Genomic DNA, 25,966 nt, shown 5'->3' with positions numbered 1-25,966 from the left:
CCTAATTCTGAGTTTTTAATCTCTCGGTAAATCAACTCAGAGTTCAAGTTTAAACTCCGAGATGGTTGAACCTCCTTACTGAAACAGGCCTATTGTTTGCAATTATTTGAGAAATGTAGAAAAATTAAACCTGGCGTAGTTGCCTTCCTTATTTAATTGTTTACTTAGTTACATCACTTGACTTTGTGTTCTTACGCTCAGATTTGTTACTGGATGACAAATTAAATTGCTCTCTTTAGCCAACGAATGATACCAATTCTACATGCTGAAAGGGACAACTCGATCTGACATTAGCCCGATAAGAGGCGAAATGTGGATCACACCAAACCAGCTAGCTGGACCGATGCTGTCACGTGTGAAATAAGAGTACAGAGATGGATCCAAATGCAAGTGAGATATTTAATGGTAACAGTGAAAATAAGCCAACAGGGCTACAAAAAGAGGGTGAGGACACTGAAATTCTGGGGCAGGAACAGAGGGACGAAACGAATACCAGCAGTCACTCTTCTAGTCCTGAGCACAACACAGATACACATAAGCAAACACAACGAACTGACATAGAGACATAGAAACGTAGCCCAGATATAGGCTCAGTAATGAACCTCAGCTGGTGATCAATCAAACAGCTGAGTGCCGTCATAACACGTGACCAAACAAATACACGTGGAAAAACAAACAACACAAACCCATGTGACAAAACAGATACTCCGGAAAGCGCACAAACCTGCAACCGTGACAATACCCCTCCTCTTAAGAGCACCTCCTGGTGCTCCCAGAAGAGCTTACCTGGCGATTGAATTCATCGATAAGAGAGTGATCCAATATGTCCCTAGCCGGAACCCAACTTCTCTCCTCTGGACCGTAACCTTCCCAGTCCACCAAGTACTGAAATCCTCGCCCCCTCCGTCTTGAATCCAGAATGCGCTTAACCGAATAAACGGTCTCCCCATCTACGAGACGCGGCGGGGGAGGGACCGGACTGGGCGGGTTAATGGCCGTATGAAAAACGGGCTTTAATTTGGAAACATGAAACACGGGATGTATTCTCCTGTACGCTGGAGGAAGTTTGAGGCGGACTGCCACCGGACTAATGATTTTGATGACAGTGAATGGGCCAATAAATTTAGGTGCAAGTTTATTACATACGGAACACAAGGGAATATTCTTGGTTGAAAGCCACACTCTTTGACCGACGACGTAAACGGGAGGCTTAGACCGGTGGCGATCGGCTTTAGCCTTGGTGCGCGCACCCACTTGGAGGAGGGTCTGTCTGGCCCTGTTCCAAGTGCGTCGGCACCTCTGGACAAAGGCGTGAGCGGAGGGGACCGCGACTTCGGATTCCAGACTGGGAAAACCTAAACTAAACCTAAACCTAAACTGGCTGGTAACCTAAACTACACTGAAACCGAGAAAGGCCCGTGGCTGACACTGGCAATGAGTTGTGTGCATACTCCACCCATGGGAGCTGCTGACTCCAAGAGGTGGGATTCTGGGAAACCAAACAACGTAACATACGCTCGAGATCTTGGTTGGCCCTTTCAGTCTGTCCGTTACTCTGAGGATGGAAACCAGAAGAAAGACTTACAGACGCCCCCAATAAACGACAAAATTCTCTACAAAATTTAGAGACAAACTGTCAGAACTGTCAGGCCCCCTGTCAGAAACCACGTCCGTCGGGAGGCCATGAATGCGAAAGACGTGATTTATGACAGCATCCGCTGTCTCTCTGGCTGAGGGTAATTTGGGAAGAGGGATAAAGTGAGTAGCCTTCGAGAACCGGTCCACCACGGTCAAAACAGCCGTATTGCCACCAGATGGCGGGAGACCTGTGACAAAATCTAGCGAAATGTGCGACCAGGGTCTCGAAGGCACTGACAGAGGATGAAGGAGTCCAGCGGGAGGTCGATTAGAAGTCTTAGAAACAGCACAAACGGAACAGGCCAAAACAAACTCACGTATATCCCGTGCCATAGCTGGCCACCAGAATCGCTGTTTAACCAAAAATATAGTACGACTCACCCCAGGATGACAAGCCACTTTGGAGGAATGTCCCCATCGAATGACGTCAGACCGAATCTCCTCCGGCACAAACAAGCGGCTGGGTGGGCATCCGGCCGGGGGCGTTACCCCATCCAGGGCTGTGCGAACCCTGCTCTCGATCTCCCATGTCACCGCAGAAATACAAATCCTCTGAGGAACGATGGGCTCAAGAGACGTATTGCGCTCGGAAAAATCAAAAAGACGGGATAACGCATCGGGTTTGATGTTCTTAGAACCCGGTCGATAAGAGATGGTAAAGTCGAATCGTCCGAAAAATAATGCCCACCGAGCCTGCCTGGAGCTAAGTCGTTTGGCAGACTTGATGTATTCAAGGTTCTTATGGTCGGTCCAAACGATAAAGGGAACCCCCGAACCCTCCAACCAATGACGCCACTCCTCCAAAGCGAGTTTGACAGCCAACAACTCCCTATTACCAATGTCGTAATTACGTTCTGCGGGAGATAATCGGTGTGAAAAAACGCGCAAGGATGAATTCTGTCATCCGAGGATGCACGCTGGGACAGGATAGCGCCCACCCCCTCCTCTGACGCGTCAACCTCCACCACAAACTGCCGGGAGGGATCAGGAGTCACCAGAATGGGGGCTGAAACAAAGCGGCCCTTTAATTTTGTGAATGCAGCCTGTGCTGCACTCGACCACCTGAAGGAAGTCTTGGAGGAGGTTAAGGACGTCAGAGGGGCAACGAGCTGGCTGAAATTGCGAATAAAACGCCGGTAAAAATTGGCGAAGCCCAGAAATCTCTGCAGGGCCTTACGAGACTCCGGAATTGGCCAATTCACCACAGCCTGAATCTTCTCTGGATCCATGCACACCCCCTCGACCGACACAATGTGTCCTAAAAAAGGAACAGACTGTGCATGAAACACGCATTTCTCCGCCTTGACAAAAAGCCCATTCTCTAGCAGCCTCTAAAGCACTCGCCTGACGTGCTGCACATGTTCCTGGAGAGAACGGGAAAAAATCAGAATGTCATCCAGGTAGACATAAATAAACTGATCTATCATATCTCGCAACACATCATTGACGAGTGCTTGGAAAACTGCGGGGGCGTTGGAAAGCCCAAAAGGGAGAACACAATATTCAAAATGACCCCTGGGGGTATTAAATGCAGTTTTTCATTCATGACCCTGCTTAATGCGAACCAAATGATATGCGTTGCGGAGATCTAATTTCGTGAAAAAAGATGCCCCCTGCAGACGCTCGAACGCTGAAGACATCAGCGGCAAAGGATATGTATTCTTCACCGTGATGTTGTTCAGCCCTCGATAATCTATGCAAGGACGAAGAGACCCATCTTTCTTTTTCACAAAAAAGAACCCCGCCCCCGCCGGTGAAGAAGAAGGGCGAATGATCTTAGCCGCTAGAGAATCAGAAATGTATTTCTCCATGGCCTCCCTCTCAGGAATAGAAAGAGAGTATAGTTTGCCTTTAGGCGGAGATGTACCTGGCAATAAATCTATAGCACAGTCATAGGGACGATGAGGAGGCAGAGAAGCAGCCTGAGACTTACTGAACACTCTCTTCAGGTCGAGGTACTCACTGGGCACGTTTGACAGGTCTATGCGCTCCTCCTGAAACACAGAACAAGACACGGCAGAACGAGCAGACGAAAGACAAGACTCATGACAGTTCAAACTCCATGAAAATATAGTATTAAGACCCCAGTTAATGTGAGACTTATGGAGGATCAGCCAAGGATGACCTAAAACCACTGGTGTGTTAGCACAGTCTGTTAAAAAGAAAGATATATTTTCAACATGATTTCCGGACGTGATCATCTTTATGGGTTTAGTGGAGTGAGTGATAGTAGGAAGGGAAAGTCCACTGAGGGCGCGTACTGCAATGGGTGGTGAAAGGGTGTTAACCGGAAGTTTAAAACTGAAAGCGAAACTGGAATCAATGAAATTCCCCTCTGCCCCGGAATCAACAAGGGCATGGGTGTTCTGGCTTCCGGAACCCCATGATAAAGTGACGGGCAACAAGGTAGCCGCCGCAGAGGGTTTATCCAGATTAATTTCACCCATCAGTAACCTCTTACCTACTGATGGGTGTTGTCTTTTACTGGACAGGAAACCACACGATGTCCCGTGCCACCACAGTAAAGGCAGAGTCCCTCCTCTCTCCGTCGGCGCTTCTCCTGCACGGACAAGCGGGACCTGCCCACCTGCATCGGTTCCGGGTCAGCGCTTCCCACTTCCGGCGCCGCAGCCAAAACCGGAAGACCAGAGACCGGCTCCAAAAACCTGACCTGCTGCCTGCGATTCTCTCGGCGAAGCAATCGGGCGTCCACCCGAACCGCCAGATCCACTAACTCGTCCAAGGTCTTTGGAAGATCTGCAGTATAGATCTCGTCCTGAAGACGCTCGGATAGTCCATGCAGGAACATGTCCCACTGCGCCTCCTCGTTCCAGCCGCACTCAGCCGCCAAAGTCCGAAACTCAATAGAGTAGTCCGCCACGCTCCGATTTCCCTGACGGAGTTCAGCGAGGATTCGGGCGGCCTCTCTCCCGGAAGCGGCCCGATCAAACACCTTCTTAAGCTCTTTGGAGAACAGCTCGAAGGTAGAACAGCATGGCAGTTTCTGTTCCCAGGCTGTAGTTCCCCATTGAGCCGCCTTACCCGAAAGGAGAGTGATGACAAAGGGAACCTTAGCCTGCTCCGTGGAGAACAACGGTGGTTGCAACGTGATGTACAAGGAAAACTTGGAGAGAAAGGACCGGCATAGGTGAGGCTCTCCGGAATAGCAGGTTGGAGGAGGAAGGCTAGGTTCAACAAGGCGATTAGTAGTCATTGGTGCTGGCAACACTACAGGGGCTGGTGCGGTCTCAGCTTGTGCCGCTCCTGTAACCAGCTTTTGGACCTGAGTGGTGAGCAAGGAGACCTGGCCAACCAGAGCCTGAATCGCCTGAGCGGTGGTAGCTAATGCCTCATCCTGCCGGTCAATCCTGGCGTTACTGAGTGAGACGATCTCAGAGATCTGGGATGCACTCGCTGGATCCATGACAAGGTCAGTTCGTTCTGTCACGTGTGAAATAAGAGTACAGAGATGGATCCAAATGCAAGTGAGATATTTAATGGTAACAGTGAAAATAAGCCAACAGGGCTACAAAAAGAGGGTGAGGACACTGGAACTCTGGGGCAGGAACAGAGGGACGAAACGAATACCAGCAGTCACTCTTCTAGTCCTGAGCACAACACAGATACACATAAGCAAACACAACGAACTGACATAGAGACATAGAAACGTAGCCCAGATATAGGCTCAGTAATGAACCTCAGCTGGTGATCAAACAGCTGAGTGCCGTCATAACACGTGACCAAACAAATACACGTGGAAAAACAAACAACACAAACCCATGTGACAAAACAGATACTCCGGAAAGCGCACAAACCTGCAACCGTGACAGATGCTGACTGATGGCTCGATTGAAACCCAATGGTCAACCATCAGCTTGGTGTGTCCCTGCCCTAAGAGAATCACAAAATCCTAGGTTCTGACTGAAAAACCCTCTGCAGTGACTTACAGCCAATAAGAGAATAGGATACACGGCAATGGGAGGAGCTATAGACCAGAATATCAGCAGGCTCATAAGACCTTTTCGGTTCTAATCACTTTTCATTTGCTTTTGGTTTCCAGTCCAAACAGAGCTGTCAGCATTTGTTGCTATAGTAAAGTCATGCAGGGTGTAACTTCCTGCCTCTGATCCATCATTCAATGTGAACACAGCAGCAACCGAAGGTTACCCCAGAGAGTCATGCAGTGTGAAAGCAATGGCGATACAATGACTGTGAACTTGGCCTGACAGATTTATTCTTTAATATGTTAAATAACATGGACTGTTGGTAAGCTCAGACATACAGTAAGACAATACAATGAATGTCAAGCTTTAAAGGGTCACGAAACACCAAAACACATTTTCTGAGCTGTCGACAGTCATTTATATGTCCCACATTGCTAAAAACACTATTATGACACATATATTTCACAAAAAAAGTGAAAATTGGTTGTTTTTTCATTGTTTTGAGCAAATTTGTTCTTCTGGTTTGAAAAAAAAAAAATTGAAGCTATGTCACAGCGATGTGTAAACGCCATTGTGTAAATTTCAGCATGGAGACTGGATGTCTGTACCAGTGGGTAAAAAGTGACGTCATTGAGTTTTTAGCATTAATTCATGAGAAAGAATTACGAACGAACCAATAAGTGCACTCTATTGTGAATGAAGTGCAACTTCATTAATATGCGTGATATAGCTCCGAAGACTCTTTTTACCTGTTACAGTGTTCAGAGAGACGCCAAGTTGTGTTGCCAACCGTAATTAAAACAAGTGGAGGAAGAAGAAGTGTTCACAGACATGAGTCATCAGTGTTGCATTTATAAATGTGCCACAACAAAGGTTTTTTTAATTTCTCCACGATGAGAGCACAACTCGCGTGTGGATTACAGTGGCCTGCTAACATGTGACAAAAATACATTTGTAAGGAACATTTTTTACCCGAGAGCTTTTCGAATCTGAAAAAGGTCAAATTCAGGTTTGCCACTCATTTTCTTTTTAAAAAGACGCGGTTCCAATTCATGTTGATTGTCCTGTCTCTACGGATTTGGTAAGTGTGCGATCAATGTTTGTTGTTTATGTTTCTTCAGATGGCAAAGTTAGTTGGTATCGTGAACAGTACTCTTTCAGTTTTTAAAGACATTACTTAGTGAAATGTCTGATGTTACTAAGTAATTTACAGTAATATTACTACAATATTATGAACTGCAAATGCTTTGTTGGGTGTCTTTTTAAATGGTTGTACAACAGTAACATCCTTCTGAACCCGAAGTGCGGTGTAAGGTGGTGTGCCAGACCAATGTTTTCACAACAGATTACAACAGTCCACTTTTTTAGTGCAGTGCAGTATTTGTGGCAGGCACAATGGTGTATTTATTAGTTATTTGGTTATTTCAATAAATACAGTTGGGAATAATAACTACCAATGTGAGACTTTCACCTCGTCAGGAGCATCTACACTTTCTCCTGCATACACATGCGTGTTTGTGTTGAAAGGTTACAAATGATAAGGCAGTGGACCTGTACTGTCATCAACCAGATAATGTGACTGAGGAGAATCTGGTGGAATGAAATCCTGCACTTTTTTTACACAGCTCTCAGATCCACTGTAAATGCTGCTCTCCGAATCGCTGTCCATCTCCCCTGCGTCTGTGTTTGGGTTGCCAGCCACATATAACAAAACTCCCATTTTCATGCAAACCCTTCCCTTTTTCGCTGTTGGACACTCCCACCTAAACAAAGCGGGACTCGCACACTTTCCTTACTATTTTCAAACTAGAGGTGTGAAAAAAACCCTGCTGAGACATGGGGGTTTCATAGCCCTTTAAATTAAAAAGCTCTGTCCCATAGTATGACGTCATTTTGTAATATTCAAATGACAGCGTGGGAGTATTCCCTGAAAGCATCTCTGCTAGTCTGTTCCTCAGATCTTTTCATCTATCAGACAGCTTTGTGCTTGCAGCCCCTTTCCATGCTGCACTTATCTAATATCAAAGACACTTTTCTCTCCTTTTGTTTCCTGTGTGGCTTTCAAATTCATTATGAGCTCAAGCACAAAGGCAATAAACGTAATACTAATCTGACCAGGAAGTAGATTTTGGAGTGTGATATTAGGAAGCACACTAATAAGCAAACATGTTTACAATGTGCGACTTGTAATACCTGTGTGTTTTTTTGAAAACAAACATGGATAGAGATAAGAGATAAGGAATTTTGTTCTTAATATATATAAGAATAGTCCAAAATTAGACTAATCATCAATTAGGCAGATTAAACAGACTTCACATGTGTAGTTATTTATTCCACCATACCATATGATTAATCTAGATATGAGCTATTTTTTGTCTATTTGTCAGTCACCGAGGGTGGGCACTCGCTACACACTAGAGGGCACTCTACACGTCACATCTGCCCCTGAACTGGACTACATAATCCATCATGCACCTCACACACCAGTTCCAGATCCCCCTTGATTGCAAATACACAGCTGAAGCTTGAGAACACACACACACACACACACACACACACACACACACATATCTTTGCTGAGTCTTGTATCCTGCAAGTGAGCACTACAAAGTATTTCCTTGCTCTTGTCTTACTCTTTTTTTTTTTTTTTGCTTTGTTTATATTTTATGTTGTTTTGCCGGATGTCCTAACAATTCATCTCTGGAATAAATTCATGCTCCTCTCTGTTCCTATTTTGACTTTGCCTGTACGATCATCCCAGAATAAAGCTGCATTTGGATCCTCACCTCTGATGTTAACCTGACTCTTTACACTATTAGATTGACATAGACATCCCCAATATAGCCTTGTTTTAGCTAAGAGGTCTGTTTAAATGTCTACTAGACATCTATTAGACTTCTATTAAACACACAAAAAATGCTTGCAGTGAATGTGTGAGAAAAAAAGAAACTGTTAAATATTTTTGGAACAGACTCAAGATCAGTGGCCTTTCTGATTTTTGTACTAGAACTGATCCTGTAGCATTCAACAGGTAGGTTGTGTATTATTTTATTATATTTTATTAAAGTGGACTAGGGCAGTTTATATGTACACCCTTGATCCCTCGGTTTTTATAGAGCTGTCTTCTATGTACACTTCAGGTAGCTCTATATACACAGTGCTACATATATACAGTGCTACACAACTGTGACTCATCAGCAGGTCACACTTAACCCACACAAACCTAGAGTGTGATCTAGGAATCATTTTGAGATTTAAAGGGCACCTATGGTGAAAAATCTACTTTTCAAGCTGTTTGGACAGAAATGTGTGTAGGTATAGCGTATAAACTGTCATACTGGGGTGAAATAGTTCTTTTCTTTCAAATTTAACAACATAAAAACGGTGGACCAATTGGAGCAGTTTTCAGATCGACTGCAACTTTACATAGGAGTGCGGTCCCCCCGCCCACCAACATTGATTGACAGCTGCGCGCATTAACATGTCCGGTAGTCACGTGTATCATCATACCATCAAGAGAGGACAAGCGCAAAGCAACCGGGAATAAAAGGTCTGTTCAGTTCACTAGGATCATCAATCATCATCAAATGTGATCAAGAGTGAGTTTCACAAGTTTAAAATGTTTTAAAACAGAGCATGTGTGTATGAAATTACAGCGATTCACTTCAGATTTACTTAATCAGCACAGCCGTGTGTCAGAACAATTATAAAGGAAGACGCTTTAATCGCGGTTTGTGGACGTTAAATCAGGTTTATTTTGTACATTAATATAAGAGATATCCATACAGCAGTGTATATTACCAGTATCATGACACATATGCGTGCAAGACGAGTGCAAAGCTTAACGTGCTGTCTCTCTCTCTCTCTGTGTGAGTCTGCGTGCCTGAGCTATGTGTGTGTGTGTATGTCTGCGCTACGTTTGTGTGTGTGTGTGTGTGTGTGTGTGTGTATGTGTCTGCGCTATGTGTTTGTGTCCTTGCTGTGTGTGTGCGTGAACTTTGTAATGACATTGTGTGTGACTCATTGTTGCAAATCCACAAAAAAATGCATCAAATACTGATTGTTAAAGTTCTTACTGTAGTATTTCTCACACATGTTACGTGAGATCTGCTTCCTGAGGCAGCCGAGGGCGGCGATTGCTGACAGGCACGTGGGAACGGTGGGCGGGGAGGACTAGCCTTAAAGGGCCAGTACAAAAAAAACAGCAAAACCTTTTTCCATAATATAGACACTTCAAACAGCTATAATAAATAATCTGATTGGTGTTTTGAGCTGAAACTTTACAGACACATTCTGGGGACACAAAAGACTTATATTAAATATGAAAAAAGGGGTAACCTATGTGCCCTTTAATAACATAAAATATTATTAAAGCCATTATACATATACATAACAATTATAATAATAATTGTAAATATCTTCTCTAGCAGCCCAAACATATCTATGGAGTACACTGAAGAATAAAACATGCAACTAATTTTTACACAAAACATATAAGTAATAAATCATCACCATTCAAGTTATCTCAAGGATATTCCAGTTATGCATTGGTTTTCCCTGTATAGAGGCCATCAATGCAGTAAATAAAATCTACAACATGGAGATAAGGTGGCAGGTGAAGAGCAATGATATAACAGAGATGAAGCTGGTCTAGTAATCCTGAAGACCCTAATTAGCTGGCAGGACAGTGTCCCTATAGAAGCAAGAAACCAGACTGGAACAGGTGAATCATCCAGCAAAAACATAATCTTGAGAAACACAATCCACTCTGCATGTAATCATTATTCATTCATTCATTCATTCATTCATTCATTCATTCATTCTATTTCTTTTCTGCCTTTATTAATCAGGGGTCACCATAGTGGAATGAACCGCCAACTTATTCAGCATATGTTTTATTCCAGCTGCAATCCATCACTGGGAAGCACCCATACACTCTCATTCACACACATACACTATGGACAATTTAGCTTACCCAATTCACCTATAGAGCATGTCTTTGGGCTTGTGGGGAAAACCTGAGCATCCAGAGGAAACCCACGCCAAAACGGGGAGAACATGCAAACTCCACGCAGAAATGCCAATTGACCCAGCCAAGGCTCGAACCAGCAACCTTCTTGCTGTGAGGCGACAACATTACCCACTGTGCCACCACGCTGCCATAATTATTATTATTATTATTTTTTTTTTTATCTAACGAGTGTATAATTTGACATTCTAGGCTTTTTTTTTCAGTGAACATGAATCAAAGGTTTTCAAATAAGCTGGCATGAAAGACAGGGTGGATGAAACCCTATATTTTTTTTCTCAAAGAAAAATGATTCAATAAGGTTAAAAGTACTCTACCCATTATTGATTAATTCAAGTGTCAACATGCCTCTGAAAGTGATAAATGAATAACTTTGATCAGCAGTGAGAGAACATTTAGCTTTCTCCAGTCAATAAAGTGTTAAAAGCCCATTGGCCGTTATTTACAAAGTAAATATGTGAACTGCTTTTAAAAAATTCTTCAGCAGGACATCAAAGTAAAGCTTCAATAAAGCATTTCTTTAGCGGCATGTAAAAAAAATAATATTTTTATTAAATACTCAAATTATCATCTTTAGATTACCTTGGTCATTAATACTTTGCTTTTTAACACAGTCATATTAACAGAGAGAGAGAGAGAGAGAGAGAGAGAGAGAGAGAGAGAGAGAGAGAGAGAGAGAGAGAGAGAGAGAGAGAGAGAGAGAGAGAGAGAGAGAGAGAGAGAGAGAGAGAGAGAGAGAGAGAGAGATCACAAGTCAGAACCCCCTGGAGCTTAACAGTCTCTGACCAGGAGTTGAACCAGCAGGCTGCGATCTGTGTGAAACTCTTGGCCAATGGAACAATGCATCTGGATGTCCAAACAGACTATCAGAGAGAAATGATGAATACCAAGCTTGGCTTGGACCTTTGCTCCACAATTAATGAGCAATATTTAATTGCAATTGTGATGTATTTTCATCTCATTAAGAAATTATTCCTGACATCAGGTCCCCTGCTTAAAGACCAGCATATGCTTTTCAAGGCCCTGGTTCATGCTGATTAGTGATAATTAGACCCTGTGATTTCTTGTGCTATATTGCATGGATGTGGTTCTTTTGAACAGCTTTTTGGACACTTTCTTTTCACTCATACCCCATTTTGTTTACAATATCAGGCTAATCCATGCCATCACTTTACACTGCAACATTATTTTTTACTCTTGTATATGTTATTAGGTTGTGTCCTTTGTTCTCTTTGCTGTTGTATCATTTTATTTGCCATTTTTTTGCACTATTTGTGTTTTGAAGAACCTTAAGCAAAGAAAATTATTTTACTGGGTTGCGGCTGGATATATGGATATATGCTGGATAAGTTGGCGGTTCATTCCACTGTGGCGACCCCTGATTAATAAAGGGACTAAGCCAAAAAGAAAATTAATGAAGGTATTAATACAATGTATTTTTATTAAAAGTAATATCAATAAAAGCTGTTGTCGTGGTAGTAATTGAAATGTTATATTCTGAGAAATAGTCATCATATAATCTAAAATGTTTAGCCCCAATGAGGGGGAACAAATGTCCAATGCTGCGTTTGGAGGGCTATTGGTGTACTAAAGTCATGTCTGAAACAACATTTTATTACAGTAACATAATTAAGAGTGTAAAGCTCCAAATTTTCTTTGAGCCCCAGATTTATAAGTTGGGGGCAATGTTATTACTGCCAGCTACTATTGTAAAAAAAAAAAAAAAAAGCACTAGGGAAAAAATTCCTTTCTATATATATTTAGGAATATTCATGCTTTTGTTACAATATATTGCTGTATTTTCTGCAGTTTCCTTGTCTTGTTTGTTTTGCAGTTTTATTACTATTAACTGTATAAGTGCATTTTAACCAGGACTTAAACACAACATACCTACCTACCAGAGTTATATTCTAGCAGATATAATGTATCAGGTTTTATTTATGAAAAGGGCCCTTTAGGAGCAGGATTATACATCCTTGCTGTACAATAACCCCAATATTACATTGTTCAACATTATGTTGTTCCACAGCAGCAATATTTGTCAAACTGTACAGCAGTGGTTTCCAACCTTTTTTTGCCTGAGACCCCCTTTTCCCCAAGAAAATATTGTAAGGCCCCCCTCCACATATACGTTTGCAGTAAGGATGACAAATAAGGGACTCTTTGCTTTGAGAAAAAGGAATAAAATCATAGTTCAGGTAACTATCTTGGTATTTCCTGCATTTCATGTTTCCAGTATTGCTAGTGCTGCGACCTGAAATGTTTGGAGCTTCCTCACCTGGGTCCTGTATGCTTGGGTCATTACTATTAGCTGCTGTAGGCGAATCAGTGACACTCAAATTTCAAATTTGTCTGGATTCTACAACATTTTTTGGTCAGCCAGGGGATAAAATGCTAAAAAAGTGTACAGAGCTCGCTGAGTCCCCCTTGGGGGCTGAGACCCCCTGTTGGGAACCGCTGCTGTAGAGTGTCCACTGTTTGCTTGTTGGAGTAATCCACAAAGGTGAAGACATTTTCTATGACATAAATTTTGCTGTACTAGTTTTTGGACCGTTATCGTAAGTTCATTTGTTAGATAAGCTCCAGATTTGGCTTCAGTACTGACTAATCTAATGTATATGCACAAATATAATATTGTATAGCTTCCTATTAAAATATAAATTTAAAAGATAGATTTGTGAGGGGTGTACTTATATATGCTGAGCGCTGTATATATATATATATATATATATATATATATATATATATATATATATATATATATATATATATATATATATATATATATATATAAGCAACCAATTAACAGAAGCCTTGTAGCTTCTCCACATATATACTCAAACAGATATTCACATACTCCCAGAGTCCAAATGTACATAAAATCAAAAGTTGAAATAAAAACTCCAAGCTTCAAGTCTTCATGTTATTGCATCATTTACCAAGAGACTAGTGATTGAACTCGCAAAGGACTCACCATGTCTGTTCCACTTGGCTGATGGGCCATTCAAGTCTGCACATGTGAGCTGTGATGTTGTTCATCTTGTTGAATGGCACCAGTATACTGAACACAGGATAGGGCACCATAATAGCTACAGAGAGGACCCATGTGGCAGCGATGACCTTATAGGCATGAGAACGGGTCTGCCATGCTCTTGACTTCAGTGGGTTGCAAATAGCACTGTATCTTTCAATAGCAATGGCCACCAGACTGAAGGTGGAGATGCTGACAGATATACCTGTAAAGATATTGTAGACAAGAGCAGAACAAGTATATTACTACATAAATATAAATAACACATAAAATCAAACAGGCTAAACTTATACACTCATCTATGCTTCTAGAATCCACAAGACATCAGTGAGTATTGCATGCTCTACTTATTTAAACAACCAGATCTTTATTTAACATTAAAGAGACACTCAAAACTGTAGTTTAACTGTAGCAGTTAAATTCAATATATAGAGTTTAGGCAGGTGACGGGGATTTTTTTTTACACTGCAAGTCAGTTGATTAACAGTTTCTGTACTTCGTGATTTGTGTGTGCATGTTTATTTGCACTTTTGAATTACATTATTGCCCTTGATTTCTGCTCTGACAAGTTTTGAAATTGTAAAGCTTAAAAGAGTGATGCTCTCATTTTAATAGATGGAGATATATGTATATTTCCTGGTTGGTTGTGTAAATTACAGTACAAAAAGGATAATCAACAGCTTGTTCTGTTATTGTCCTAAGCATTGTTATAGTATTTGTATAGTATTTATAAACATTTATTAACATACAGAGTAACTATTGATGTGTAAGATGCATGTTAATTTGAACAGTTTGTTAATAATTGATTTACTCATTCTGAATGATTTTTAAAACCGCCAAGTAATCTTACTGTACTGGTTCGTGAATAATGCAATACTTGATTTAGTAGTGAAAAAAATAATCATAAACAAAGTTTGAAAGTACAATCATTAAGCACATTATAGATGTGATTCTAAGTCAATAATACAGCATTTGTAGCTGTTTTTGTAAAATGCTTACTGGTGTATATTAATGGAGAGTTATTGTTTAACAAATGATGAAATGAACTAATTGGTAATGCTTAATAAATTATCTACAGTGTGCCATCATCAGTAGTGTGAAGTAACAAATTACAAACACTTGGATTACTGTGATTTTTTTTAGGAATTGTATTTTAGTAAGTCGTTTTAAAAATGTGTACCTTTACTTTAACTTGAAGATATATATTTAGTGCCGTATGACTATTTGCCATCAACCTGCAGTCACTACTTTATTTGGTGATTGGCTAAAGTAGAATAATCAGTCCTGTGATACCCGTTCAATGAAATCGCACAAAAAAAAATTGCATCATACAGAACAACTACAGAACACACTAAATCATTACAAGTAATGACGGAGATATTGTTTAGACCACATGTCACTGATGAGAAGATGATGGATGCCAATTGTATGATGACTGAAATCGACAAATAGCCTTAAGCTACTAAATGCATAACATGTTTTTACACACACACACACACGCAGACACACACGCACGCACACAAATTGCATGGAAATGCATCAGCCTTCCACAGTGTAATACTCACTACTCACGACTTTTTACTCATACTTTGAGTAATATTTACAACAGATACTCGCACTACATTTTTGGATTAATGGCACTTTTACTTGAGTATGATTTTTTGCCACTCTTTTCAGCACTGGCCATCATTATAAAGTGTAATTGACATTTATTATACAATATATTGTTTCAAACTATTTAAAATGTCATTAATAGCCTCGTTAATAAACTCTAGAATTGGATATTTAAAATAAAAAAAATGCTCATAGCAGATATCAACTACATCTTATAGTGCAATCCAAATGTGCAAATATACTGAAAACACTGAGTATTAGTTGTAATTAGTGCTGTCAAAATTAGCACGTTAACGCATGCGATTAATTTGAAATATTTAACACGTAAAAAAAATTTACCGCAGTTAACGCAATTGCAGTTTTTTTTATTTCCTGTTGTGACTGACGTGTGTTCAAAGTAAAAAGAAATATGGATAAGACCAAGGAAGCACTTTTAGAAGGAAAGTTTCAGCATAAAACAATTAACGTCAAAACTCAACACCAGGCTATCCAGCGTTTCCTCCAGAATTTCATGTATTTTCATGGTGTTTCATTTTTAATTTTTCGACTTTAACTGCAGTTCGGCAGTTTCACATTTAGTCAGCAACATATTGATCATGCCCCCATGACAATTATTGGATGAGAACATGAAGTAAAGACTGATGGAAGAATGTTGTTTTAATGAAATTTGATACCACATACCAAATGGAAAGAAAAAACTCTGCATTTCGTGACTCAGGTGGTCCTTTAAGGTAATCTAAATTCACTGTTTACATCAGAGTATTATCTCTTAATCATGATACTTTTTTAATCAGAGTATTATCTTATCATATTAATCATATTAAAATCAGAGTGTTGGTGTCCAAGTAAAAGTACTCAGTGAAAATGCCAGATGATGTCGCAAGCTGTCAGACACAGCGCATTCCTCTGCCTTTAAGTTGATTCCATGAGCCCTCAAATGTTTCATTAAATTTGACGTGTTTCCACCCTTGCACGCAACTTTTGTAAAGCATCTGCTGCACGTTGCTGTGTGATAATCCTTGTGAAATATAGCCATACTTAGTTTAAGCAAATTTTATGAACACGATCGTACATGTTGATGAATCTGAAGGGAGTCGCTCACCGCTTTTCAATGAGTACAATTGTTTGTATTCAATACTTAATTATTATTATTTTCCAATTTCCATATTTGCAATGCCTGCATTTTGGAATTTTTTGCAGTCCACTTAGAATCCAACAAGGAAATCATTTTTGTTTGTTATTGGCATTGATTGTTTTGAAATTCAAATAGCACTAACATGCCTGTGTTTTTATTTCTGTAATAAATATACCTTTCAAGCCAACAGTTTGAGGATCTTGATGGTTTATTGTGAGTATATTGTTTACAGGAAGAAATCTGTGTTACAAATTGAACAAAATTCTGATAAACAATAATATTTAGAATTTAAATGGTTCCTTTGTCTTGAGTTTACATTCATTTCAGTCTTTTAATTGCGATTAATCACAATTAATCACGATTGCAAAAATGTGTAATTAATTAGTTGTTTTTTTTTATCAATTGACAGCACTAGTTATAATATAAAAATACGCTGTATAGTAATCTTAAAGCTAAATAAAATATTACATTTGCAGTCTTCCTCACACACTGTTCAATCGTCAAAAATGCACCAATGGACGGTGTACCATATACAATATTAAACTTCATCAGTTCTCAATCCGTTTTCCATCTATTATGCATTTACCATGAATTTTATAGACTTTTGAGTTTTTATAATTTTGCTGTACACAAAGACTCTTTTTTCCAAGAATTTTTACTTCAGGCACCTTACCGTTTCTAATTTCATCAGATTTAAACACCAAGGCCTGTGGAAGCTACTGGATTGCGAGCTGCAGCTAATGGGGTTTGCATACATGAATATGTATATTATGCAGTGTTTGCTACATTCTGTTCTGCCGTTTTTTACAAATCGTTTTAATGTATTCCCCAAGTAAAAAAAAACATATTTCAGTTTTACTCCCCCCAAAAAATATATATAAATAATTCCTTTGATGAAGTGCTTTTCACTGAACAAGTATATTTATTTATTATTTCGCCATGGTGCGGTTTAATGCTAATGAGAAACCAGGGCTGCTATACTGCAGAGCCTTTGATTATCCAGTGACTTTACAGAAACACTTGGGCAGATGGATTTCTAACCAAGTGAGATTACCCAAGTGATTTTCTTGAACTCTCCCTCAATGTTGTGACGAGATGAAATGCAAGAGTACTAAGAGAACTTGGCATTTTTATAAAAATTCATTAAATATCATATATATATATATATATATATATATATATATATATATATATATATATATATATATATATATATATATATATATATATATATATATATATATATGTGTGTGGAATAAAAAAAATACAGTAATGATCTTGCATGCAATGTATTTACATAATAAATTTTAATAAATGTCATATCCGTTCCCATCCTTCCCAACACCTCCTTTAACTGTATGTTAAATAAATCCACCTCGTCAGCTAATTAATATTTAACAGTGATATTATAGATATATCCAGATCTACAGCCAAACCAAGTTCAAACACAAAATTCTAGGTGCCTATGTGCTTCTTTTAATGGCACATGAAAAATACACATAGAGTCTCCATCGGGTTCTTGGCCTCTTGTTTATTGTCTGTGCTCTACCCCTTTAGATTCACTTCACATAGTGGTTCATAAATCCTCTTTGCCTCGTTTGAGCCTTACTCCCCCCCATTCAGTGCAGCATAGCATTTTTAAGAACTTTTCTAAAAGACAAGTCTCGTAAGCTCTTTACAGTTAAATGGTCAAAAGTTTGGCTCTTTTCAGTTTTTTAAGAACCAATATTTTATATTTGGCTATCTATATTTGCTGTGTTCTGTGCTCCTGAGAATGATGCCTTTTAAATCTGGCCTAAAATGGAGTACACGAATGTTAAACATTGTAATATTTACCAGTTGCACAGAGAGATTTGTCCTCTGAGGTATTTTCCTTCCTTTTGGGAAGACGTTAGCAAATATGACCACTGAGGGTAGGAAATCAATGGCTCATAATGGATTTGTGCATTGATTGCCACTGGCTGACTAAAACTAGGTGCCCAAAGCACTTTTAGATTAATGCAATAAAGTGAGCAAGGTAATACTGCCACAGAATGCCAGTGGTGGAGCTGTGTGCTCTTCTTCTGACTCAAGGCCAACTCTTTTGCAGTGTGAGAATGACTTATTGCTGTCCAACTCAGTGCCAAGTAAATTCAGAGATGAAAAAGTGATTTAGGACCAGTCTGTTCTACTAATATTCTAAGGCCTTTTTAGGCTATATTATGAAACACTTAAATATATATAATATATAACACTATGTTGGGGAATGTGTTCAATTAACTAGTCGTAGTCACTTATTAGGAAGAATCCTGAAAAGAAGTTTTTTTTTTAAATATGTACTTTATATTACTGTATTATTATTGTATACAGATTCTGGCTAAATGAGTAAATAAATTAAGATATATTTTATCATTTTATTATTGGAATTTTTTGTATTATGTGAGAAGAAAAAGACTGGAGTGAGAAACTAGTGTAGGAGTGAGATGGTTGCCAGGGGCAACAGTACAACATTTTAGTGGTTTAAACCCAAGTCCAATCGAAATCTAGCATTCCAAAGAGCTTTGTAATATATATATATATATATATATATATATATATATATATATATATATATATATATACTATTCTTATTTGTCTTATTTCGGCTAGAATAAAAGCAGTTTTTTAAAAACAATTTTAAGGTCAAAATTATTAGCCCCTTTAAGCTATTTATTTTTTCGATAGTCTATAAAACAAAGCACTGTTATACAATGACTTGCCTAATTACCCTAACCTGCCTAGTTAACCTAATTAACCTAGTTAAGCCTTTAATTGTCACTTTAGGCTGTATAGAAGTGTATTGAAAAATATCTAGTAAAATATTATGTACTGTCATCATGGCAAAGATAAAATAAATCAGTTATTAGAATGAGTTATTAAAACTATTATGTTTATAACCTGCTCTTCGTTTAACAGAAATTGGGTAAAAAAAAATAAACAGAGGGACTAATAATTCTTACTTTAACTGTATATACATATATATATATATATATATATATATATATATATATATATATATATATATATATATATATATATATATATATATATATATATATATATATTTATTTATTTATATATATATTATTGCTGTCAAAATTAGTGCGTTAACGCATGCGACTAATTTGAAATATTAAACGTGTCAAAAAAAATTCCGCAATTAACGCAGTTGCAGTTTTTTTTTTTCCTGTTGTGGCGGTGTGTTCAACATGCAAAGAAATATGGATAAGACCAAGGATTTACTTTTTGAAGGCAAGTTTCAGTATAAAACAATAAATGTCGCATTACCAGGCTATCCAGCGTTTCCTCCAGAGTTTCATGCAATTTCGGGTATTTCATTTTTAACTTTCGACTTCTGTTTTAATGGAATTTGATACAGCATGGCGAACGGAAAGAAAAACCTCCGCATTTTGTGACTCAGTGGTCCTTTAAGGTAATCAAAAATCGCTGCTTACATGGTAGACTCTTAATAAGAGTATTATCTTAATCATTTTAAAATCGGAGTATTGGTGTCCATGTAAATGTACTCAGAAAGTGCCACATGAAGTTGCGAGCTGTCAAAGACAGTGCATTCCTCTGCCTGCATGCTCCCTCCAATGTTTTTTTTATACTTTTATTTTAAGGTTTTTTTAAGTACAACAGAACAGCCCAATAATAATGTCTAAATATTGGTAAACCCAGACCGCCCATGGACTTGGGCTTCTGTAGATCTGTAGATTCTGTAGAACTTTAGATATCCAATGTGCTTTGTAATTTCAAACATATGGTAAGATTATTGAGTCCAACTCCTTAAAGAATGCAGAAGTGAGAAAAATTGGGAGATTTTGATAGATATATAGGAACCTAGGGAGAGTGACCATTTTTATAGAATTTATACGTCCAATCGTCGATAAAGGCAGGATTTTCCAATTCTCTATGCTTTTTTTAAGTTTTGTAAGAAACTCTGCAAAATTCAGCTTAAATAAGTGTTTTTGATCTATAGGAATTGTCAGACCTAAATTTGTGAAGTGGTCCCTAGTTACTTTAAATGGAATGTTTTCCAGAAAGCCGGCTCTAAAGTTGGTGGAAAGTGGAACAAAAATGCTCTTTGAGAGGTTGATTGTATATCCAGACAGCTTCCCAAAAGAAGTGATTAAATCTAATAGGGCGGAAACAGATCTTCCAGTGTTCCTCAAATAAAATATCGTCTGCATATAAGCTGATAAGAGCTTCACTCCCCCCTACTTCAAGACCTGTGATGTCATTATGATGTCTTATAGATATAGCAAGGGGCTCTATGGCGATAGCAAAAAGAGCAGCCGAAAGAGGGCAGCCCTGCTGCACTGAACGATGTAAAAGAAACTTGGATGATCTGTCAGTATTTGTTCAAATTGAGCATATTGGTCTGGCATAAATTAACTTGACTCATGATATAAAAGTCAGAGACAGTCCCTGCCAAAAATCAGCTCCTTTGAATTCCTTGCAGTCACCATTATCCACCCCTTCTACATGAATGTGGTTGTCATCTACCGCCCACCGGGTACATTAGGTCGCTTCTTAGATGAACTGGATGTTCTTCTCTCATCTTGTTCTGATTATGACACTCCCTTGTTGGTGCTTGGTGACTTCAACATTCACATTGAAAGACCTCAAGTTGCTGACTTCCACACTCTGCTTACCTCTTTTGACCTCAAAAGAGCACCTACTTCTGCTACTCACAAATCAGGTAATCAGCTAGACCTTATTTACTCTCGACATTGCTTCGCTGATCAAACACTAGTAACTCCACTACAAACATCAGATCATTTCCTTCTGTCTCTCAACATCCACATTACTCCTGAGCCGCCACACACTCCAACTCTAGTTACCTTTTGCAGAAACCTACACTCTCTCTCAACCAATAGACTATCCACCATTGTTTCAGACTCTCTTCTTCCATCTTGCAAACTCTCTGCACTTGATACGAACAGTGCCACTGACACACTCTGCTCCACACTAGCATCATGTCTTGACAGACTATGTCCTCTTACATCCAGGCCAGCCCATGCCAGTCCTCCTGCAGCCTAGCTCTCTGATGTTCTCCGTGAGCATCGCTCAAAACTTCGGGCAGCAGAGAGAATTTGGCGAATAACTAAAAATCCTGAACAGCTCATAACAAACCAAACTCTTATGTCCTCTATCTCGGCTGAGGTTACTTCTGCTTCCATTCATGGCCAAGATTCTGGAGAAAGTAGTGTTCAATCAAGTCCTGGACTTTCTTACTCAAAACAACCTCATGGACAACAAGCAATCTGGCTTTAAGAAAGGCCACTCAACTGAGACTGCCCTGCTCTCTTTCGTGGAGGATCTCAGACTGGCTAAAGCAGACCTACCACTGCTATGCTGATGATACCCAGCTATACCTCTCTTTTCACCCTGATGATCCCTTGGTTCCAGCTCGCATCTCAGCCTGCCTGTCAGACATTTCACACTGGATGAAAGATCATCATCTTCAGCTCAACCTTGTGAAAACGAAAATGCTTGAAGTTTCTGCCAACCCGACTCTACACCATAACTTTTCAATCCAGATGGATGGGGCAACCATTACTGCATTCAAAATGGTAAAAAGCCTTGGAGTAACGATTGATGACCAACTAAACATCTCTGACCACATTTCTAGAACTGCTCGATCTTGCAGATTCGCACTCTATAACATCAGAAAGGTCCGACCCTTCCTATCTGAACATGCAGCTCAACTCATTGTTCAAGCCCTTGTTCTCTCCAAACTGGATTATTGCAACTCTCTACTAGCCGGGCTTCCAACTAACTCTATCAAACCTCTTCAGCTGCTTCAGAACGCAGCAGCATGAGTGGTCTTTGATGAACCCAAAAGAGCACATCTCACTCCGCTACTCAACCGTTTGCACTGGCTGCCAGTTGCTGCTCGCATCAAATTCAAAGCTCTGATGTTTGCTTACAAAGCGACCTCTGGCTTTGATCCTTCTTATCTGCTCTCACTTCTGCAGATTTATGTGCCCTCCAGAAACTTGCGTTCTGTGAATGAACGTCGCCTCATGGTTCCATCCCTGAGAGGGAAGAAATCACTTTCCCGAGCTCTCGCATTCAATCTGCCCAGTTGGTGGAATGAACTCCCTAACTGCATCAGAACGGCAGAGTCACTTGCCGTCTTCAAGAAACTACTAAAAACTCAACTATTTAGTCTCCACTTTCCTTCCTAATCTTAACTGCCTCTCTTGCTATACCACTAACTGTACTCTCTCTCTCTCTCTCAAAAAAATAACATTACTAATGCTTTGCTTCTTAGACTTTACACACCTGAAACTTGCCTATAGCACTTATTCACTGTTGCTCTTATAGTTGTGTAAATTGCTTCCTTATCCTCATTTGTAAGTCGCTTTGGATAAAAGCGTCTGCTAAATGACTAAATGTAAATGTAAATGAAAGTCTCGCCAAAGCCAAACTTCTGTAACAATCCAAACATATAGGGCCACTCGACCTGATCAAAGGCCTTTTGTGCATCCAGAGACAGAATCACCGGTTCAGTAACTTTAGAGTAATTAGCGTATAATACATTAAGAAGACGACGTACATTGAAAAAAGAAAATCTGCCCGGAATAAAGAATGAATTATGGAAGATATATGTTTATTGAGCCGATTGGCTAATGTTTCAGTAAGAACTTTTCTATCGAAATTTTGTAGGGCAATTGGCCTGTAGCAGTTTCATCCTTATTTTTCTTTAGAATAAGAGATATGTTAGCTTCATATAATGTGTTGGGTAGGATATTATTCTTTTTAGAGTCATTTATCCTTAAACCATTATCATTAAACTCTAAGAATTCTTTTAATTTTGTTGTCATATAGTCTATGGATTTGTTGTCTGTAAGCAAAGCAGAGTTGAAACGCCAAGAATAGGACTGCTTTGGAAGTGAAAGATCAACAGCTATTGTAGTAGGACTGTGATCAGAAATCAGTATGCTGTGATATTTAGTTTCTGAAACACGAGAAATTAACTGGGAGTCAACTAAGATGAGGCGGATGAGAAGTAAAGGTTGACTGGTACACTTGTGATATCCAGCTGCATCTCAATTTTCGTTGCTCGATAGTTTTTACCTTTTTACCTTTTTACAGTATTTCTGACCCCCTTAACATTCCAAGATGCTAAAGTCAGCATCTTCCCCCCAGTCATTCCACTTCCAGTAGACCTATGCATCATTGTAAAATGTGGTAATCGTGAAATTGGACACATACCTTTGGCAGATGATTTGGATCAAGACAATATGTAGGAAAATCTGAACCATCAAGTGTAATATAGGAAAAGTCAAATTAAAAAAATAAAGAATAGAACACATCTGAGACAACGTGAACGACATAAACCCATAACTTTCCTCACCCTCTATCATGTCTCCCCAAACTAGACACTTTCTTCCCAAATCGATCCAGAAAGGAGCTGCCGGGCAGTCCACAAAAGTCCGTTTTTCTATGAAAGAAAAAGGAACCCTCTTCGAGGCCTCAAATGTATGCACCTCAGAGTTTTGATACCATGAAGAACAGACCGATTAACAAATAGTAATAATAATAATAAAATGTAAAAATTAAAATAAAAAAAAAATTACTCTAAATAAATGGGCGGTTGTAACAGTAATTATAAAAAATGTATAATGTAAATTTTTTTATATTAAAAAATTAAATATATGTTAAACAATAATAATAGTGGTTAAAAATAAAATAAATAAATGAACAATTTAAATCACGTGGTAATACTAAAACCTGAGTGATGTAATTGACAAATAAAGTTACAAGTGAAAAAAATTTAATGAAATATAAAAGATATAAGCTAAATAAATAGTAATAATTAGATTGTAAATAGAACTGCGGAGTGGGAGAGCATAGCTCAAGTTTGAGGCGAATTTTCAGAGTTTTCGTTATAACTCTCAAAGAATCGTACCGCTTTCATCGGATCCACAAATACTGTAGGTGGTCCTGCTGTTTGACTATGAATTTGCAGCCTAGCTGGGTATCGTAGCGAGCACTTGAGTCCTTTTTGTCGTAGGCTTACGGAAAGCGTTCCGCTGAGAGATGACCTCGTTAGTATAGTCGGGTAAGATCAGGACCCTTTTTCCTTTGTATTCCAATGATAGAGATCTCCCAAGGCTCAAGATCCGTTCCTTTTCTTGAAAGTGGTGAATACTTGCCAATATTGTGCGTGGCTTTTCACTTTCGGTTGGTCTAGGCTGGAGAGAACGATGCGCTCGGTCCACTTTGATTGTATGAGGGGAAAGCGCTTCCCCGAATAGTTTGGGAAATAGTTTTGAGACGAATTCGGTAGGTTTGCCTTCTTCTTTTCCTTCCCGTACACCCACAATCTTGATGTTGTAACGTCTGGACCGAGCTTCTAGATCCATGACTTTAGCCTGGAGCTGGCTGTTTTGTTTAGACAGCTCCGAGTACCTAGATTCCAGCTCTTTAAGCCTCACCTCGAAGTCGTTGGTCGCCAGCTCTTGGTTGGCCATCCGGGTTTGTAGCTTGGCCTGGGTTGCCATAAGCTTTTGAAAATTAAATTTGAAGGCATCAAAGCGTGCATTTACACCTTGCAGAATGGATTCAGACATTTCTTTACACATCTCACGGCACATGGAAAGAGCGGCATCAGGAATTGTTTCTGCCATGTCGGATGAGCTGCTAGCTTTAGCACTAGCTCTGGAAGTCTGGTCGTCTGCGCTCTTTCCTTTGTTGAAGGCACTAGGCTTTGGCATTGTCATTAATAGATGCAGTTCGTGATGAACAAAATGTATAGACACTATTTAAACATAAAATATAAATAAAACATGGTATAAACTTAGTTCCCCTTCGGATGGGGAACTCCAATGCTATGTGGAAACTTCCACTATGGGGATTTCGTCAGAATCCAATCATCTGAAAGAGTATAAAAACGGGCCAATGAAATGCCAATGAGTTGGCAGCGTCAGCGTGCACAGCTGGCGTCAATGACAATCAGTCATGCTATAAAGACGCAGCCAGTGCCATGCTCGACATCCTTTCGCTTTCAGAGCCTTTCACGAAGCTTCTGAGAGAGTCTTTGAGGGTATCTCCAACCTGTGTCTACAGAGAGAGATCGAGAAGCAGCTTCTCCCGGTCCAGAGCGCGTATACGCAGTGGCAGATGGTCGAGCTGGGTATTTCTCCCTTGCCTGGCGTCCTTTGGATCCGGTCCTCCAAGAGCGGTTTGTATATAGGAAAAAAGCTTTCCTAAAAGAGCAACACGGTCGTGCAGCGTGTCTTTTTCAAGACGTCACTCCGACCGTGCGTTTCTGAATGCGGTGGTTTCCTATCCCCGGATGATGGGCACGAGCACAGCGTTTCATGTCTGGGGGTCCAGCATGTTAATGCGGTGCTCGCGGGCAGTGCATGCCATCACTGATGTCATGTCTGTTGCGCAGTTAAGATCGCGGCTCGCTCTTGCAAAAGAGCCACCCACCCCAGTTGTCCCCCGCACTGCGGTTGGCACTCAGGCAGATCTGAGGGTTTCAGTGAGAGTAAATCCGCCGCCCCCGGGCCGTGGACCTCTCGCTCCTCCACGCG

At 39.7% G+C, this 25,966-nt stretch overlaps 1 protein-coding gene across 1 annotated transcript in view; it reads right to left on the bottom strand.

Annotated features, from left to right (window-relative positions):
* LOC130220230 (cholecystokinin receptor-like) overlaps positions 1-25,141 on the bottom strand; it is a 30,938-nt gene extending 5,797 nt beyond the window's left edge. The window contains exons 1-2 of the mRNA XM_056452605.1: positions 24,721-25,141; positions 13,586-13,853 (exon numbers count right to left, since the gene is read on the bottom strand). Coding sequence (XP_056308580.1) covers positions 13,586-13,853; positions 24,721-25,141 — 689 coding nt within the window. The remainder of the gene's footprint in view (positions 1-13,585; positions 13,854-24,720) is intronic.
* Between the last annotated feature and the right edge of the window lie 825 nt (positions 25,142-25,966).

This window comes from Danio aesculapii, unplaced genomic scaffold, assembly GCF_903798145.1.
Source record: "Danio aesculapii unplaced genomic scaffold, fDanAes4.1, whole genome shotgun sequence".
Lineage (NCBI taxonomy): Eukaryota > Metazoa > Chordata > Actinopteri > Cypriniformes > Danionidae > Danio > Danio aesculapii.
This window is presented reverse-complemented; position numbering and strand designations above follow the sequence as displayed.